General features: G+C 39.5%; 1 protein-coding gene across 1 annotated transcript in view; it reads right to left on the reverse strand.

The window, feature by feature from the left end:
* Positions 1-1,207: 1,207 nt before the first annotated feature.
* Positions 1,208-18,327, reverse strand: part of VWA8 (von Willebrand factor A domain containing 8) — a 203,548-nt gene continuing 186,428 nt past the window's right edge. Inside the window, exons 41-45 of the mRNA XM_074859582.1 lie at positions 17,762-17,887; positions 15,780-15,938; positions 6,733-6,831; positions 5,293-5,531; positions 1,208-3,151 (exon numbers count right to left, since the gene is read on the reverse strand). Of these exons, the coding sequence (XP_074715683.1) occupies positions 3,043-3,151; positions 5,293-5,531; positions 6,733-6,831; positions 15,780-15,938; positions 17,762-17,887 (732 nt within the window). The 3' untranslated portion in view covers positions 1,208-3,042. The remainder of the gene's footprint in view (positions 3,152-5,292; positions 5,532-6,732; positions 6,832-15,779; positions 15,939-17,761; positions 17,888-18,327) is intronic.

An 18,327-nucleotide genomic window follows, 5' to 3' on the forward strand; every position in this document is an offset into this window, starting at 1 on the left:
CTGGGCTTTCTGTACTTTTTTTTTTTTGCACCTCAGTTACACAGTAATCCTAAATGACCGTGTACTGTTACTAACTGGCTAGTGAGTATGAACGCATTACATATACAAACAGAACTAGACCAAAATCTGCATTATAAGAGGTAGTTAAAAATCACTACTGCTGATGTGACTAATGGTATTAAAGCATTGGCGATAGGTCAGGACCTGCTCCAACCAGCAGCTCTATTCATTCGTTCAAACAGTGCCTTTTCATAAAAAACGGAGTGTGAAAGTGCCTTCATAAACTAGGAGAAGAGATGAAAAATACCTTAGCACTCTTTCAGAAGGAATGAGTGACACACAATGCTGGTGCACACATTGAATGAGAGCAGCCAGTGGTGCTGCTGTTAAACAAAGCCACATTACTCTTAAGCATTTTACTAATTAAAAATAAATGCATATTAAGAAGCTCTGCAAGTCCCAGGAACATGAAAGAAGTGTTTTTGCTAAATTTCTGAGCAGTGAAAAAACACTGTCGTCCTTGCGAGACAGGGAAAAGCACAGCTGCTGCTTTGATTTCCCTGGCGTAGCAATGGGTATTAAAGCAGGTGAGAGATGCATGGCCTGGGGAAAATTTTGCCCTGAATTGTTACAATTTAGAGAGATGCTGTCGGGTCAAATATGCTTTGCAATGAAGTGTTGTTAAAAGCAAAACCCAACCCTCCCCTCCTTCTGAACTGAAAAAAAAACCATACTTTCATTCATTTCTTCTCCCTTTCTCTCAAAAATCTACCAGGAACTGCTTCCACCCTTTCGCAGCCACCCTCCCGACTGGGCCTGGCCCCGGACATGGTCATAGCCTGTGGGCCCATGAAATGTGAACTGAAACACAACAGACACCTCCTGAAACAAAGAATTAAACCAAGCACTACAGAAAGGTAACTAAATAGCATGACATGAAATACAATTTACAGGGATAATCAAAAGATTTAAAATTGGATTTACCTCAGTTTCCCTTAAATAGCTCTATTTTTTTTACAATAAAGATAACAGTATTATACTGCATGTAAATCTGAGGTGAGAAAGTTTATCCACTCAAGTAATCTAGAAAGTAAACAGTATATTTGCTAATTAACTGTAATAAAATGCTTCTTTTCTAAAGGACTTCTGTCAATAAAAGCAGAGGTGGTGACGGAATTTCCATGTAAAAACACATTTACTAACAGACTTACTAATATGCCAATTCTTTATTCCATTTAGTATCTCATCATATGTTTACAGGACCAAGATATTTATATTTTGAAGCATATTTCCCCTTAGTAGCTGCGTCTGTGTTTATGTGGGTGTACATGCATTTGTCCCAGCCAGGGATAACCTTCTCAACCTTCTCCTCCCAATCCCCTTCTCTCCAAACAGGAATTGCATCTTCAACCTCTTTGTTTTCACATACATAGTTATCATAACAATACTAATAAGTCTTTGAAAAACGTCTTCCGTCCTCTCTTGCCATAAAGAGTTTCAAAGCTGGCCAGGCTTTGAAACACATCCTAAAGATGGGACATTTTGATGCTCTGGTAAAGACTTCTGCTGCAGGACTGCTGGAGTAGAGAATGACCACCAGAAACTGGACCCTTTAAAACACCAACGGTTGTATTTAACAAGATCAAATTAATTCACCTCCTCCCCTCCAAATCTACTGCTTGCAGTGCGGTTTGAGCAACTGTGGGATTAAGAGAAATATTAGAAGTGAACTACTTAAATTCCTCCTTCAGATTTCTATAAGTACTCTCCCTTGACTTTTTTCATTCAGTTACCCTCAAATTAATACCGGCAGAGTATTGGTGATGATGTACACCCCCTGCCCCAGCTTAATTAAAACATACATTTAATTCGTAAGTATTCCAGAGTTCTTGATGCACTACAAGGTATCTATTCTTCAGCAGATAAAGGGAATTATCACCTCATGGGACAAGTCAAACACCAGACGATTGAATGATAAAGTAAGTCTTTATAACTATCCTGGATATTAAATATACCCCAACACAGATATCTTGGTAAAATTAATATAGATTTTTTCCCTTTTCCTTTATAATAAAGAACTTATTTTCTCATGCTTAGATCTCTCATCCAGTTTCATTTTCAAGAGACCCAAGCAAAACAGATCATGAAGGAGCTCTAGCAAAGTGTTAATAACTTGTCTCTTGACTGAAAAGGCACCTCCACGTACTGAGACCATCCCAGGGATTCTGGGCAACAGTGCAGCAGGACAGCATCATCGGTCATGCAAAGGAGACACAGCAGTAGTTCCCTCCTTAGAAATGCTGGCTGTTGGGCTTTTAAGACCATTTTGACCCCTTCCCCTTACTTTTCACAGGCAGAACTGAAAGAATCTATTTTTGTTTTGTTTTCCATCTTAACAGCCACTTTCTCTAGATCTGACAACTCTGAGCACCGTGCCTGATCAGATAATGAATGTTTACACGCGACAGTCAGTGTTTCCAAACTGCTCCATTGTTTTGAGCATCCAGTGGTGAAGCCCAGATGCCTGTCAGGACAAGAAAGCAACAGCAGAGGAAGGAAGGGTTTCCTGCCTGCAAGAGCAGTCCTGTTTAAATTAGAGATGGAGTTAACTACCCATTCAAACATATGCACACAAAATACTGAAACAGATTGCCTGGCTCTGCCTTGCATAATATTATCAAATCCCAGCAAACCGTGTTTAATAAAACAGGGTGAGATGATCCCATCGTGCTGGCAACATGGGAGGCAGAGGAATGATCACAAACTGTCCTTTATTTATCTGGCCCTCTGGAAAAACATTCGCTCTGTTGTCATCCTGTTATTTACCTCCGCACCGCTGCAACTCTTTGAACGCACTAAATTGGTGGAGAGATTTTGAGTGAAATTTTACAGCCCGGCTGTTGTGCAGATTTGGGTTGCTTTGCTGATTAGAGAACAGTATGTATTTTATTAATAACTGTGTTTATCCTCAGCTTTAGGGTTTACATCTCCAGCAGGAGTGGGTTTCTTCTTTGAATTCACGCACCGTGACATCAGTGATGCTTAGGCACTTGACAACATCGTAGATGTGAAGATCTGCTGCAAAATCTGAGGGATATCTTTGGTATCCATGGCAATAAAAGACCGACCTGCTGGTAGTGTCCTCTGCAGCCTAAGGAGCAGAATGAGGGAAAAGACACAATTACCATTACAAATTATCTGCCCTACGACAAGCCAGGGTTCCTTAAGAATGGATGTTTTCCCTTTTGAATACCTTCCCAGCCCATGCCGTTCATGTTGCTGTCGCCATGCAATTAAAGGCTTGGGAAAGCAGCAGTGGGAGGAAACACTGAGAGCAGCTAAGTCACAGAGGTCCTTTCAGCAAGACAATCAGGAGTGTTTCTAGAGATTTCTATGCATGTCCTCTTTCTGACGTGCAAAAACTCCATTGAGATCAAGGTATCAGTGACCCCATGAGGTATTACCACAACTGTTTTTCTGAGGGCAGCTAGAGATTCACTCTGGAAATGAAGGTATTTACTTACTCTAAATAGATTACCATGAACCCACAGCTTTCAGTTCAACACCTTCAGTGATTCTAAATGTGCTCTGTGTTTCCTCTTTGAGATCACAGCAGATTAGATGGAAAGATATTTTTCTGCCAATATTAGCCTGACATTTTTATTCACAGCTTAACCTCCTTTAAAAAAGCTAAACAAGATGCATGTTACAAACCCCATCTCCCTCATGTCCAGTCAGCAGTCTTGGAATTTATTTTTTCACTGCTTTTTAAAGGCGGTTATGCTCCACACCATTTCTCCAATGCTAAGTTAAGTCTCACTTTTAAAGTGAGTTTTTAAAAAAGCTGCAAACAGAGAATTCCCTTCTCCTTCCCCCATAGCAGTTACAGGAAGGCTTTGTCTAACTCTGCATTTCCACGTACACAGAAATGCATTTCAGTCACAGCATTGTGTGAATTTTCCATACCCAGTGAACTAGGCAATTATGAGATCTCCTCTTACACAGCAGGATATGGTCAGTGCTTTTTTTTTAATTCCTAGCAGAAGTAAAAGGACTTTCTGTAATTATAATCTTTCAGAATGGATTCTCTTTTCAACCATAATGCAGCCCTGATGTACAGACCTGCAGACACAACTAAGGGTGGCTGTGCAGCTGCATCTTTCAACGCTTTTCCTGACTAAAACTATGTACCAAGAGCCAATTCCCTTTGGGCCTTCTCTCATTCTGCTCTAATTGAAGACTGGAACAGAAACAGAAAAGGCACTGTTGATATTTGTGGCTATACCAGCTTTTTGCTGCATGTACTGGTCGGTCCTCAGTGTGTGTGGAAACGAGGGACACCTGAGAGAGAATTTCCTTCGTCTCCCTTGTGCTCAAACAATTTAAAGTGAAGTTATGTAGTAGCACTATAAAAGGGCATATTGGCTCAGCTCTTGAAAGAATTTATGTCTCTAACACAAGGGGAGTATCTGAGCCAAATTTTTGGCAGTTTTGAAGACCATTAAATTCCAGCTTCTCTTGCTTTAATCTCTTTTCTTAGGCCCACACGCATTCAAACCACATACTGGGCAATAGTAAAGGCACCACATCTCTGTCATGATTATGTAGTGATATTACATATAGGGACAGTACATATCCTCCAGTGGGAGGATGGCTTCAGGTTCTCTCTTCAGATGCGCAGAATGCTCTGAGCTAGCAGGCCATAAGGGATGTATGCAAGGACCCATGAACTAGTCTCCTCCATGACACAAGTCAGAAGCTACTGCTTTTTGATAGTAGATATAAAAAAAAAAAAAGAGATGGATGAAAAGCTGGACATGAGCTGGCAATGTGCACTTGCAGCCCAGAAAGCCAGTTGTATCCTGGGCTGCATCAAAAGAAGGGCTTGTAGTGACAGGACAAGGGATAACAGTTTTAAACTGAAAGAGGGTAGATTTCAATTGGACATAAGGAAGAAATTTTTTATGATGATGGTGGTGAGACACTGGCACAGGTTGCCCATAGAAGTTGTGGATGTCCCATCATCGGAAGTGTTCAGGGCCAGGTTGGACGGGGCTTTGAGCAACCAGATCTAGTGAAAGATGTCCCTGCCCATGGCAGGGGGGTTTGACTGTGTGATCTTTAAACATCTCTTCCAACCCAAATGATTCTATGATTTTATGATCAAAACCTTAGTGCAAAATAGCAGCATGGGCAACTATACCTAACTTCACTGGAATAAAAGCATAGTTTAGATTTATGATAAATGGAAACAAAGAAAGTTATATTAGGCATAAAAAAAAATATACTTACCTATCTGCCTGGTCTCCTAAGGATCCTATAAATATGGCAAAAGCATTGACTTGAGCATTGGTGGTCAAGATCTGGGCAAACCTTGATGGCTGAATACCGTATCGCTCGAGATTTGCATCACTCAAGACGATAACAAAATACTCATCAGCCTCTTCCTTGGTGATTTCACGAATGGCATGTTCTGTCCCTTCCAAGGTATGATCTCCACTCATGCAGAACTGAGCATGGGCATGCATGATCTACGTGCAAAGCATAACCAAGTGGAAATATGTGAGATGACTTTAGGAATAAACATTAATTTCAGCTGGCACAGGAGGAAGTAAATATTCAGTTATGCTATATTAGAGTATGCTTCAGAAATGTGGACAGTGCTCCACATACAGCTTTTTATACACAATATGTCTTATTTTAAGGCAGGCATCACTTCTTAAAAACGGAGTGGGTCAAACAGTCAAAACCCACACATGGACGTAATTAGACTGTGCCTTGAAATACTTTGATCAGCTGCAGTTTGAGTAGCTACATTCCTATGTATTTAAGGAAAACAACAGGGTTTAGTTTCCTAATACTGTGACCAGCTCCTGCCTGTTTATAATTTGCACTAGACTTCCAAACCTGTTTATAATTTGCACTAGACTTCCAAACCCTAGTAGTGTCACAGTTATTATCAAATATCTGACTCTTGACACTGGCAGCAAGGTTTAAAAATGTTGAAACATTTTGTCAAGCTTTTATGAAATAAATACACTGTTTTCATTGATGAAGATGTTTCCTATGCAGAAGGCAAGGATTTTTAGACATTAGAAAATCCAGTCCTTCTAACCCAAGTAACTGCCGATCTTTTAAAAATACTTTTTGAAGGAAGCTCAAATACACAGTTCTAACCTATTAAGCTGTCAACCAGGTAAATCCTGAATATACTCAATTTTTCTTCATCCTGTTACAGTAAAATCTTGGTGAATACACTCACTTTGCAATTGTGATTTAACATGTTTTCAATCTAGCATTGGCACATTTTCCCACTGTTACTCATAACTTCTTGAAGATACCAGGTTAAATCACTGACCTGGGATCCCTCTACAGTTTATATTAGTCACTTTTGCACTAATAATATCACCACATGATTTAGGTAGAGCTATCTATATCACTGTATAATGCTTGGAACTTCCTATATCCTTTGACAGGTAGTCAACATGACATATTTATGACACAGCAGTCCAGAAAAAGGCATAGTTAGCTTCTACTATTTTGGCATAATTTGTTTTCTGCCATGTCTCTGAAAGGTCCTGTTTCAATTTTATGCAGATATGTAGATTTTGCTTTCTTGTCTTTCTTTTATTTTACGCTCCTTATGTTTTGCATTCTGTGACCCACCTATAATTTTAACTTTGCAGTCATAAAATCCTTAATTATCCACCATCACTTATCAGTAAGATTTACCTTAAGAATCTCTAATCTTTGCTTATTGTTCTTGGGAACTTTGTCACTCTCAACCAAGGCGATGTCGAAGCCATCTCCTGAATGTCCAACAATATCGTACTGCAAGAAAGAAACTTCATCGGTCATCTGTTAGTCATGAATGGCCCTTGGGTCACAATGACACGAGACAGATCAAAGGCAATTTGCTTTCAACAAGAAAACCCAAATACTGTTCCCTGCATCTGTTTATGAGCTGCTTAAGGGAACTACTTGCAATTTCTCACCAACATGAAAACATGGGAAAGAATTGCTAAATAATAAAATTAAAGAACAGTTACTTATTTCCATGGTCTGTTTTTCACATCATCCCACCAATTGCAGAGCAGGGATGCATAAGATCAAGACCTTGCCCTCTCACATTGTCTGTGTATTTTTTTAAAGTAGCAATTTTTGTCCTTTTGAGTCTGACAAACAAGAAGTGCATTGTTTGAGAGTAGTCCCCATGTCTGATGGATCTTTTTGTGACCTCATTCTGCTCTGAAAAAAAAGTTCTACAAGCCATCTTTTTTGAAAATCAGCACTCCTTATTTTTGTGCACAACAGATCAAAGTCATTGCTGAAAGTATGTAGAGAAGTGAATTCCAAGAAGACGTTTGTGTACTTTTTCAAAGGAGATGGTGTGCACATCATTCTCCTGTAAAAGTTGCTGCAAAAATGACATGTAGAGCTGTAATAGTTCAAATAGCTTGTTGAACAAATAATGTAATATTGGAAAGGCCTTTGTTTTACGTGAGAGTTTTATTGTTGTTACATGAAAACCAAGACAAGCTGAGTTATGGCAAGGTCCTGACCTGCCCTTTGTGTTGTGGATGTGGCAGTCACCCCAGGGAGAATTCATGAGCAAGACAAAAGTGGATTTAAGAGCTGTCTACACCAAGTAATAGAGCACAGTGCACGGATCCTGAGCCCAGAGAGACCTGAGCTGGCAATTCCTCAACACGAACATGCCTGTGTTTCTCCCTGACTAGCTGGCACAGATCTGTCTTTGGTTGACAGGGAGCCCTTGTGCAATATTTTGCCTTTCTGTTATCTTTTATTCAAGTACCGCCTAGAGGTCCCTGCCAGGTTCACCATCCCTAATTCCCACATAATCATATGGTAAAGGGCAGGTCTATTCCTCAAAGTTTTTCTATCCTATTGAAGACCTCTTTATTTGGTATAAGTTGGGTCCTGGAGACTGGAGAAATGGCATTCTTTATTGGCAAAGCTCTTTTTGTTTGTTTTCATATCACTAATTTGCTTAGAAATACATCAAGAGAGAAAGAAAGCTATAGCAGCTGGAACAATTTTAAAGGGGACACCTCTTTCTGCAAAACAGCAAACATGCCACATACTATAGATTATTTCACCCAAGGTCAGACCATTTTATGACAGCCTCATATAACCCAGACCTCCTTCCCCTAGAAAATATTTATATAATTTAGTCCCCTCACAATCCCATTTCTTTCTGCTCTGTTGGCTTCTTCCATTCCTGTTCTCCTCAGCTCTTCCATTTCTAGTATTTGCTACCCAGACTCACATAAGGCTTCCAGTCTGACACATGCTTTCTCTTGAAAACCTATTTCTTATCACCAATAATGCTTCAGACTCTCTCCTTCCTGATGAATATTTAGCTGGTGCTTCTGTCTTCCTCTAACTGTTATCTTTCCCAGAGAAAAGACATGGCAAATGAAAATACACAAATTTTGATAATAACGTTGAGGTTACATTCAGTATACTTCTGAATTAATACAGGAGTAAATCCAGAATGTGAATTGCACACAAAGAGAGCGTGCATGCATATTGCTTTAAAAACTAGAGGTTATTTAAATCAGAGGAACTAAATAAAGCAGTGGTTTAATGGAGCAGAAAATATACAGAGTGGTTCTTAATGTCAGAGATGTCCACAGATCTTCAGGGTAGGCTCTTAATTGTGAAACCCTGCACATCATTTGCTGAGAAGTTTTGTATTTGGTATCACTTTTAAATCAACAATCTAATTACGTAAAGCAAAATGCTGTCATTCTCCTGTGTAAAAAGAAGACTGATTCCTTCATAACAAGCTCCTTCTCAGCATTTCATGGACCTCTCCCACTGGGTGTCCTGGTATCAGCTCTGCCATACTGAGTTCATGCGAATAGGCCAAACTTTGCTCTGTAGGAATGTAATTTTGGTTCTTGGCACACACTAATAATACAGCAACATTTCATCTCAAAAAGGATGGGTTTAAACTCAGTGTGCCAGTCTGTGTAAAGGGAACTGCTGTAGCTCCTAAATGAAACACCAGAGGTTGACCCTATAGTTGGGACCGCTCCACATTCTTGCAAAAGGCGGGAACATACAACCCGGGTATGGGCAAGGCGAGGCTGAAATGACCTGGGCAAACTATCGCAGGCATGTAAAGGTGCTCACCTGGGAACATCATGTCCTGTCTGCTCCCTCCTTGGCTAGCTGCTTATTATTCTCCGTGTGTGCCCATGCATGAGCCCGAGTATGTACACTTACATTTAACAGATGTTATCTGTTTTCTTGTTTCTGCTGACAGTTTACTATGCTATTTGTGATCAAAAAAAGTGTGGTGAGGCAGGAGGAAGGTGGCTGTTTGTTTTGTCCTGGCTGCTGCATTCTGGGTCAAGTAGGGCCTCCTGAAAAGCAGGGTGAGATCCTGCCATTCTGTGGAAAGAGAAGTGCTGCGGTCACCAGACTTTGTGTGCTGGTCCTTATGGTCCTCTGATCCCCCTGGAAGTCAAGTCAAGGGCCAGGAGTAGCCAAAACCTAATGAGTGTGAGGTTGCTTTTGGGTAGCTTAGCTCCCCAAACTATGAGGTTGGATGAGTACTTGTGCCCCAGCAAAGGAGGGGACAGGAACGTTGGCAGCACTGACTTGGATTGACTTAAGTCAACATAGGACTGCAGCCTGGGACACCCTCCCTGGGAGGGAGGGATGGGAGCAGGCTCACAGCCAAGCTTTAGAGGTGACAGAAGGGAGACATTTGCCCAGGGGAATGTATGGAGTCTACTGCAATTCAGGAATACAGAGTTTGGGACAGGAGTAAAACTGGAGTGAAGAAGGGCAAGGGCAAAGGGAAAGGGCAAGGGCAAGGACAAAGAAGGAGGATTTAAGTCTGTCACCCAGGTTTTCTTTCAGTAAATTATTACCTCCTCCCGATTTGTGTCCTAGTAAAATGAACCCTTAGTGTTTCGATGTTATCTTGGTGCACTCATTTTAAAGAAAAGGTGCAGACAGCTCCACAGCCCTGGTGGACTGGGAACCCCAACACATGCAGGAACATGTATGCTTTGTCAAAACCAGTTTTCTTCCTTTGCAGTAGCTAAAGATGAGCACCAAAAAAGGGCCTCTGAGGAGCAAGGATCCGATGCATTCTTCTCATAATTTCCTAGGAGAATTTATGTGGATGGAGTTACAAGTGAGAGAAGAGCTGTGATATGATCTTACTCAGAACTGACTTTTGTTTTACAAAACAGATTGCAAGCACAGGCTCTGAGGACAAATCCAGCAGCAAAATACATGTTTGCTACAGTGCAGGCTTAATTGAATGAATATATTATTGTGGTACACAGCAGCTCATTTTCCAGCAGCCTCAGGTACATTGAGACAAGAACTGCTCTATTCAGAGCTGCAAGTACACAACATGTAAACACATCTCTTGAAATAGCATAATTTTGTTGGTTTCTTTCCTTACAGGTTAAAACTATCCTTATTCTACTGTCATATTTTGCACTGAATGGATGGTTACTGCTGCCTAAAATGGGTAAAATGGAAGACTTTGTCTTCTGCAGCTGCCATGCCAAAAGGTTTAATTTCTGAAGGCATTTACAAAGCTGAAAGAAGACGCATGCTGAATGTAAAAGGCAGTGTGAATTAGACAGGCTTCTGCTAGAGGGCTAGATCTTTATAAATTCACTTCTTCTTTGGACAACACTGAAGGTTCTTTTTTTCTGAATTTATTTCAATCCTTTTGTTTATTATTTAAAAGAAACTATTCTGCCAAGCATGTGGAACATTTATTCTTTTCCTGAATTAACAGTGCTTCACATCTGTACATACACACAAATGTGCATGTACATTCTCAAATAACTGGCACCTAAAATGAGATGTACAGAGATGTAAGAACTTTAATCCTGCAAAACAACTTGTTTATTATAACATACGTATAAGTAATGCATCCCCACATTTAAAGGGGTCAAAGGGCATTTGTAGGAACATATTTAACCTCCATTATTAGTATAAGACTGAAAATGTAGCTTCTATTATCTCAGTCACTCCCACTCTTTTCTTTAATAAAGCACTTCAGAGGAAGCGTGGATGAGATGACATTGGAGGAGGGCTTTGAAACACGGCTGTTAATTTAAATGGATTTCCCAACTGTAGGATGAGCCTCCCGTTTCCCCCTTGACAAGGAATGATTCAGTGCCTGCCTGCACTTATGGGAAATGGAAACAGGCGGGTTGTCCTACGCAAGCATAAAAAGCTGACAAATACCTGCTGGCACTTGTCTGACTTTACGAAGGACAACTTCATTACCTGATTGGTACAGTCACATACCCAATACTTAGCTCTTCTGTATAAGAAGGCAGGGAGAAAGTATTCTCTACCTGCTTTCAGTGCTGTAAAGACCAATCAGACAATCAGTATCATCAGTGATACCAAGCGGTACCACACATGGGGAAAGCTCAGCTGGTAGGATAACCTCACAACCAAGGAAAAGCCTATCTGATTAATTCACAACCTTATTTAGCAAAGAACTAAACCAAGCACCAGCAGAAAAGTGATCTTGAGCAAAGGCCAAGATTTGATTTCCAAAGTTTGTACTGCAGTTACCTAGCAGAAGGGAGCTTAACTATGTAAATCCCCTTTGAATGCTTTTCTCAACAAGCCTGATGGTCCCCCAGGTTCAACATATGTTGTACAAGAAACCCCTCAAATTTGCAGCACATGTTGTTATGACCCTTGCAGATGGGGCTACAATAGGGACAGATAACAGCAGGCATATCTGAAGGCCAAAAAATTCTGTTTTAATAAAACCGGGTAAGAAGAGGATAAGGAATAGAAAGAAAAAAGTGATAAACTGCAGATTTCTCATTGCAAACTACACAGTTGTGTGCTCTTTTCTCTTTTTTCAAACAGTTCCTCTTTTAGAAATGAGAAATGTATTCTATTTTTGCAGACATACCAAAACTTCAGCTTTGTCCTGAGAAAAATTAGCAGCATCTTGCAAAGTGTCAGTGTTTTATAGACTGGAATCAGTGATATTTTAGAACACTCACTGGTGCTCTTACTCTCTGAAGACCTAATTGTTAGAAACTGAGGAACTGTCATGAGCTCTGGTGATTGATCACATTCATGCGGGTGTAGCAACTGCCAAACCAGATTATAGACCAAAAAAATCTGTATTTTCAAGCTGGAGATTTCAGAAATGCTATTTATTTTTATCAGAAGAATGACTCAGAGTCCATCAGCACATGCATGGGAGATTTCTCATACGAGAGGACTGTGTAATGTAGGTTGAAAAGAGATACTTTGGCCTAATCATTGGATCATGTTAAGAACACGGTTCAAACATGACTAGTTACTAAATGCTTCTTTTTGTGCTCATTTTGGGGGATGACCTCAGTGGTCAGTGAAACATAAGGCTGCATACTGTTTGCTGTTATAGTCATCTCTGGTCTAATCTTGTAGGTAGTATGCTTTGAATTAATCAAATCCCAATGAGGCAGCACAGAGACATGTGGAGGAAGAAAAATACTTTTCTTCCCTTGGGCAAAAGCAGCTCTGAAGTTGACAGAGCTCATGCTGGATCTGGCCAGCCTTGAATCAAGGGGCTGTTACTGCCCTCACCAAAGTTCTCTATCCAGTGGATGGAGCCCTTATAAATGGAGGACAGTTACTCTAGAGACAATCAAAGTCAATCAGCTGTAGAAGCTGATGACAACATTTTTTCCTTGGCATGTCACTAAAATTTCCAGCATCTTCTTCACCACTGTTCTTTTAAGAGCTTATATATAAGCTCTCTTGATTCAAAAATTGTAAGGATAACATTACTACTCCTGTCTTATCATCATAAAGAGTGGCAACATTCACATTAATAACTGGACACCATTTTTGTGTAAGTGTTTTTATAAATGGTCAGTGGCTGTTAGAGAGACACATTTACAGTTAGAACTAACTGCATTTCAAGCTTTTTGCTTGGTCAAATATGGGCTTTCATCTACGTGCAGGGCAAAACACTGGTCAATAGCAACTACTGTCAAGCAGAATATATAATCTGTAATAGACACAGAGGGATTTGAAAGCTAATGAAACATAATTTCAAAATCCCAGAACTGAAGACAGCTCCTAATGATCTCTGAAGACAGCTCCTAATGATCTTACTAATTCTGCACAGTGGGCTTTCTGTCTGCCTACTCTACACGTTATCCTTTACCATGCACCTGAGGGTCATGTCTGGGTTCTCAGCTATAGAGCTGCACTGGAAATAAGGACAGCTGGTTAACTACCACTATGCTACAACTTTTTTCAGTGTCACCACCTTCTAAGCCACTGTCCTCTGTTGCGTAAATGTAAAATAATTCACGTTCATAAGAGAGCAGAATAGCTGTAGTAGTACAGAATGAACAACTGCCCTGGTCACCGTTTCCATTTTACTCAAGATTTTATCAGCTCCTTGATTTTTTACCTCCTCCAAACTGAGCAGTTCTTGCCTACTTAAGACATTTCTTGTACGGGGACACTGCCATACCCTTTGTAATCTTTGTCACCTTCTCTTATTCAGCTCTACAAGAACTTTCATGAGATGGGGTCCAAAGTTGCACACATTAATCCTGATGTGAATGCCCTATGGATGTTTACAGTGACATTCTGATGCTTTCTGCTTTGTTGTCTGTTCTTCTGCTAATAGTTTCTAACATTTAATTAGCTCTTTTTTTACAGCTGGTGGACACTGAGTGTTAAAAGAACCATACACCATAATTACAAGACTTTGTTAAGCACTAATGTATAGCTGAGACTAAGCACTAACAGATAGCTGAGACTTTCTCACTGTGTATTTAAAATCAGAATTGTTTTATTCCATCTGCAGCACTTTACATTTAATAGCACTGAACACCATCTGCCATTTTATTTCCCAGTCACCATTCGTGGACAGGTCCTTCTCCGACTTCTTGCACCTGGATTTTCTTTTTGTTTTCCCAAATAACTTAATACAACTAACAACTTTAGGCACCTCATTATCCACCCCCTTTTACAGATCACTTACGAATATGCAGAAAAACATAACAACATGGGCTCTGGCACAAATCCCGACACAGTTCCACCAGTGACCTTTCTTTACTTCTTCACTCTAAAAAATGACCTAGTCTGTTTTCTATAATTTTAGCAGTAGTTCATTTATCTGAAGACTTTCCCTTTTATCCCCAAATAGTATAATTTCTCCATGAGCCTCTGGCGAGGGACTTTGTCAAATGCTTTTGGCTAAGGATACTATCAACCAACCTTGCTTGTCACATACACAGAGATTCTTCAGAATTCATTACTTCTCTTTACAAAAGTCATGTTGACTATACCCCAATATATCATATTTATCCTTGTGTCCACTACTTCTATGTCACCTTCCTTTGTGGAAGATCCTGCATTTGGCCATACTAATATGCGTGTTGCTCAGATATGCCTGATTTACCAAGCTACACAAATTGTGTTGTATAATTACACTGCCCCTTTTAATACTTGTCCTTAACTTTTCTATTATCAGTAAGCAGGAGATACATGAGCAGCTGAACCAATAAACTCCTTGTTTCCCATGATCTTCTTAATTATAGTTGAGTTCCCACATGGCTTCTCTGGGCTAAGGTCTAAGGTCAGAGTTACCGCAGTTTTCTCCAACAGGAATACAGAGCATTACTCTACCTGGCCTATTATCATGACATTTGAAGGAATTTAGTGTCTTTGGGAACAAAACCACGATTTCAAGTTTGTTTGAAACTGTGCAACATGCTCTGTTTAAGCATGTTTAAGGGGGAGAAAGCATTACTGTCAGAGAGTATGGTAGTGGACGCCTCATTTCCTTAGGAAAGTAGGCTAAAAACATAATGCCTGTCTCCCTTTTACAGCCTTTTCCCTGACAAACGGAAGTTTGCATGATTGCACTTTAGAAGACATTCTAGAAGTGCGTGCCTCTGTATGGCCTGTTTTTGTACAGGAGATTCTACAGAACAGAAACTTGTAGGATTATGCTGTCAGAGGAACAACGTGAAGTAGACCTGGCTGAATTGATCTGGACTAACTTTTCTACTAATTTTGTTTAGGAGATTTTACAATTTGTTCAGATGTATTTTAAGTCTTATGTTTGAGATGCTCTTCAGCAAAAGCATCAGACCTCTTTATTCTTCCATTAAACACTGAGTCTGTCAAGAATTAACTTGATACTGGCCATTCCTGTCTTTTTTAAGGTCTTGTTTAGGCTTACTGAGACAAAAAAGGGTATAAAATTTATTTACATTTCTTTTGCTGGCTACCATGAAATAACATTTGGAACCTAATACCTTTCAGTACAGGAAACTATTTTCTTGCTTTCAGGTAACTGGAAGAGAACACAAGTAAGGGACAGAGAAGTTTGGTCTTTTCCCATGACAAAGTACTACTGTCTGTACTCTGGGCAGATGGAAAGGCAGGGCATCTTTGCATGTCCTGAAGCTCATATTTACTTGTGTTCTGTAGGCTTAACCGTTTCTGCTCAAAGAAAGAAACAAACAGATAAATACAGAAAAAGGCAGCAAATTTCACTAAATCAAAGTCTTAAAAGTCTTAGGTTGAATTCTCCCCTGCTGAAGCATGTAATGTTTCTTATCTATTCACTAGCATTATTTTTCAGGTTGCTAGAAATAGATTAATGTCTTTATTTCCTTGTGGGAATGAATAATGTTCTTTGGCTAGACTGACTGCTGAACCACTTTTTCCACTGCTCCACACAGCCTGTACAATAACCACAGAGCTCCCAGCCCAGCTGTAATTACCTTGAATTTGTGCTCATAATTCTCAAAAGCTTCCATGACCATGCAGACAGCCTCCATGGAGCGTTCCAGTCGTCCATCCACCCCATTAAAGCGGTACATGCTACCGGAAACATCCACCACCAGGCGCAAGCGTTTAGGTTTCTGCTGGGGGCTCCCAGGCTGACAGGGAAACATAGCAGAAAAAATCCAATATAACTGGGAAAGCTAAACATCAGTAATGATAAAACATTTCAGAAAGAGAACCCAACGCACTTTGCAAAGCAAGAAACTTTTATGCAGCAAACACTGATTATGTTTTAGAAAAAGAACAAAAACATTTTAACCTTTTTTCTAACTGTTTCAAACCAGTTACTTGGCAGATACCTCAGTTCATTCTCTCCCCTCACCTTCAATGACTGGAAACAAAATACCTCAAAAAATTCCACACATGCTTGTCAGGAAAATGCTTTTTCTGTCTCAGTTTTGATTCTTAACATTTTATTTCACTAAAAAGACTCTCAAATTTGATCTTTCTGCCAAGGCTCATAATGGATATGCTTTTCCTTGGCTTACAGTACTAACAGAGACCCATATAAGACTGTAAAAACTTGTCTGCTGGGGTTAATAACATTCCAAAAATGTTTGAAGTCTTGTTCTGATTAACTACTAGTTTCTTCTTCATTCTGATGCTGAAACGATTATTTTTTCCTGAAAACAATCTCCATCTGTTTTAACAATTTTTGGCACAGTACATTCAGTGGAGGTGTTTTATTTACTGTGCAATGAGATGAGTCTGGACTCAGGTATATGGCTACTAAAGATCATCTGCCAAAAAAACAGTCACATTAAAGACAAAAAACTAAAATGTTTCTTTTACCTGTAAAGGGTTGCAAGCATTTGTGTGCTTTATTCTTTTAATTATTTCTTAATAGACTGTGGCATCCCTGTTCTCCCCAAAACAAAGGGAGAGAGAGTGCCCATTAAATCCTACATTTACTTTTTTATTCAAATCTTAAAGGTGTCCTTTTTTTTTTTTCCTAACAGAGCTATTTTTACAAAGCCTTAAAACTGATACATTGAGTAAACACATTTTGAAAAAAATGAGAAATGAAGATCTAATCACTTTTCCCTTATTGATCTTTCACACAAACAGTACCAGGTTCCAGAAACTGTTCAAAGCAACAGACATCAGGACCAAGTAGCATAAAAAATAATACCAGGGATTCATCAGATGTGGGTAGCTGACATGCAAAAAGATGTTGTATTCAGCTATTTAAAAAAAGTTCTTAGTGTAGTCAAAAATTGCAATCTGTCATTAAGTAATACTGTTAATATTATGGACCAGCCCCACCAGTTTTGGCCAGGTTTTGTTGGTCTGATTCAAGTGGTTTCTCTGTTGCTGACTCACATAAGCCTAACCATAATGTCTTCTAAGAAATGGCTGAACTGAGTCATAGGGCAGACAATTTTATTGTATGTCAATAGCTTTTCCTCACACTTTTTTCCCATTATCATTTTTCTTCTTGTAAATCCAAATATTTGTGAAAGCTGAAATTCTTTGCATATCACAGAAGGAGAGGACATTTGTAAAACACTTGGTTTTTTAAACTTCCTAGGACATCAAGGTATTTATTAACAAAAATTAAATTAGTGAGAAAATATTTTCCTTTTTCTTAGACAAACAAACTTTTCTGCTAATTGCATTCATCTCATTAAAATATAAAATATGAACTTAAAAACATAGCACTGCCTGGATCAGCATCCTCCCTCTGAGGGTGGCCAACAGCAAATACATGTGGAAGACTATAAGAACAGGTGAAGCAAATTTTCCACCTTGTGGTTTCCTCTGTCTCAGGGACTTCAAGAGCCAGAGAAGATTCTTAAGAGTTTCTCATGTCTGTAACTTACTCAAACTCCAAACACACACATAGTGCAGCCAGCATGAAATCAGCTGACTGGATAAGCTCTTCCCTACTTTTCCCTGCTAATTCTTGGATACTTACTTGTGGCTCAAGTTCTCCCCGTCGTTTATATATGGCTTTTTCTCCTGTCAGCCCATCAATGATTTTGGCATCATCTAGCTCTCCAACAGCTTGGTGTCTCAGCCATTGTCTTTCCTTACCCTTGGCCTACAACAGAAAAGATGCCTTAATTCCCTCAGTAATGCAAGTGTATGCTAGACAATTTAAGACCTACTGAAATGACATATGCATGAATTTTCTTTGCAATGATGTGATAGTTTTGACATAAGTCAAAGAAATCCAAATACATTTTCATAGCTATCCTGCTCTTTTTCTCTGAAGGAAAAATTAACACTGACAAAGAATATGTTCCCTCTGTAATTCTGTCTTTTTTAAGTTGTTTCATATATGGCAGTTTAACTGTGGACTGCAGAAACGTTAACCTTTTTTCTTGCAAATATGCTGGAAATCTGTGTAACAAGCCTCTGCAGAAATACATACAACCAGAAGGACATGCATAACTGAACATTTGTTACGTGTTATCCATTCAAGCAGTGCAGGAAAAAAACATCGTGTGACTTAAAGGTAAAACCAAGCAGTATTCACCT

This window comes from Strix uralensis, chromosome 2 (assembly GCF_047716275.1).
Source record: "Strix uralensis isolate ZFMK-TIS-50842 chromosome 2, bStrUra1, whole genome shotgun sequence".
Taxonomy (NCBI): Eukaryota; Metazoa; Chordata; class Aves; order Strigiformes; family Strigidae; genus Strix; species Strix uralensis.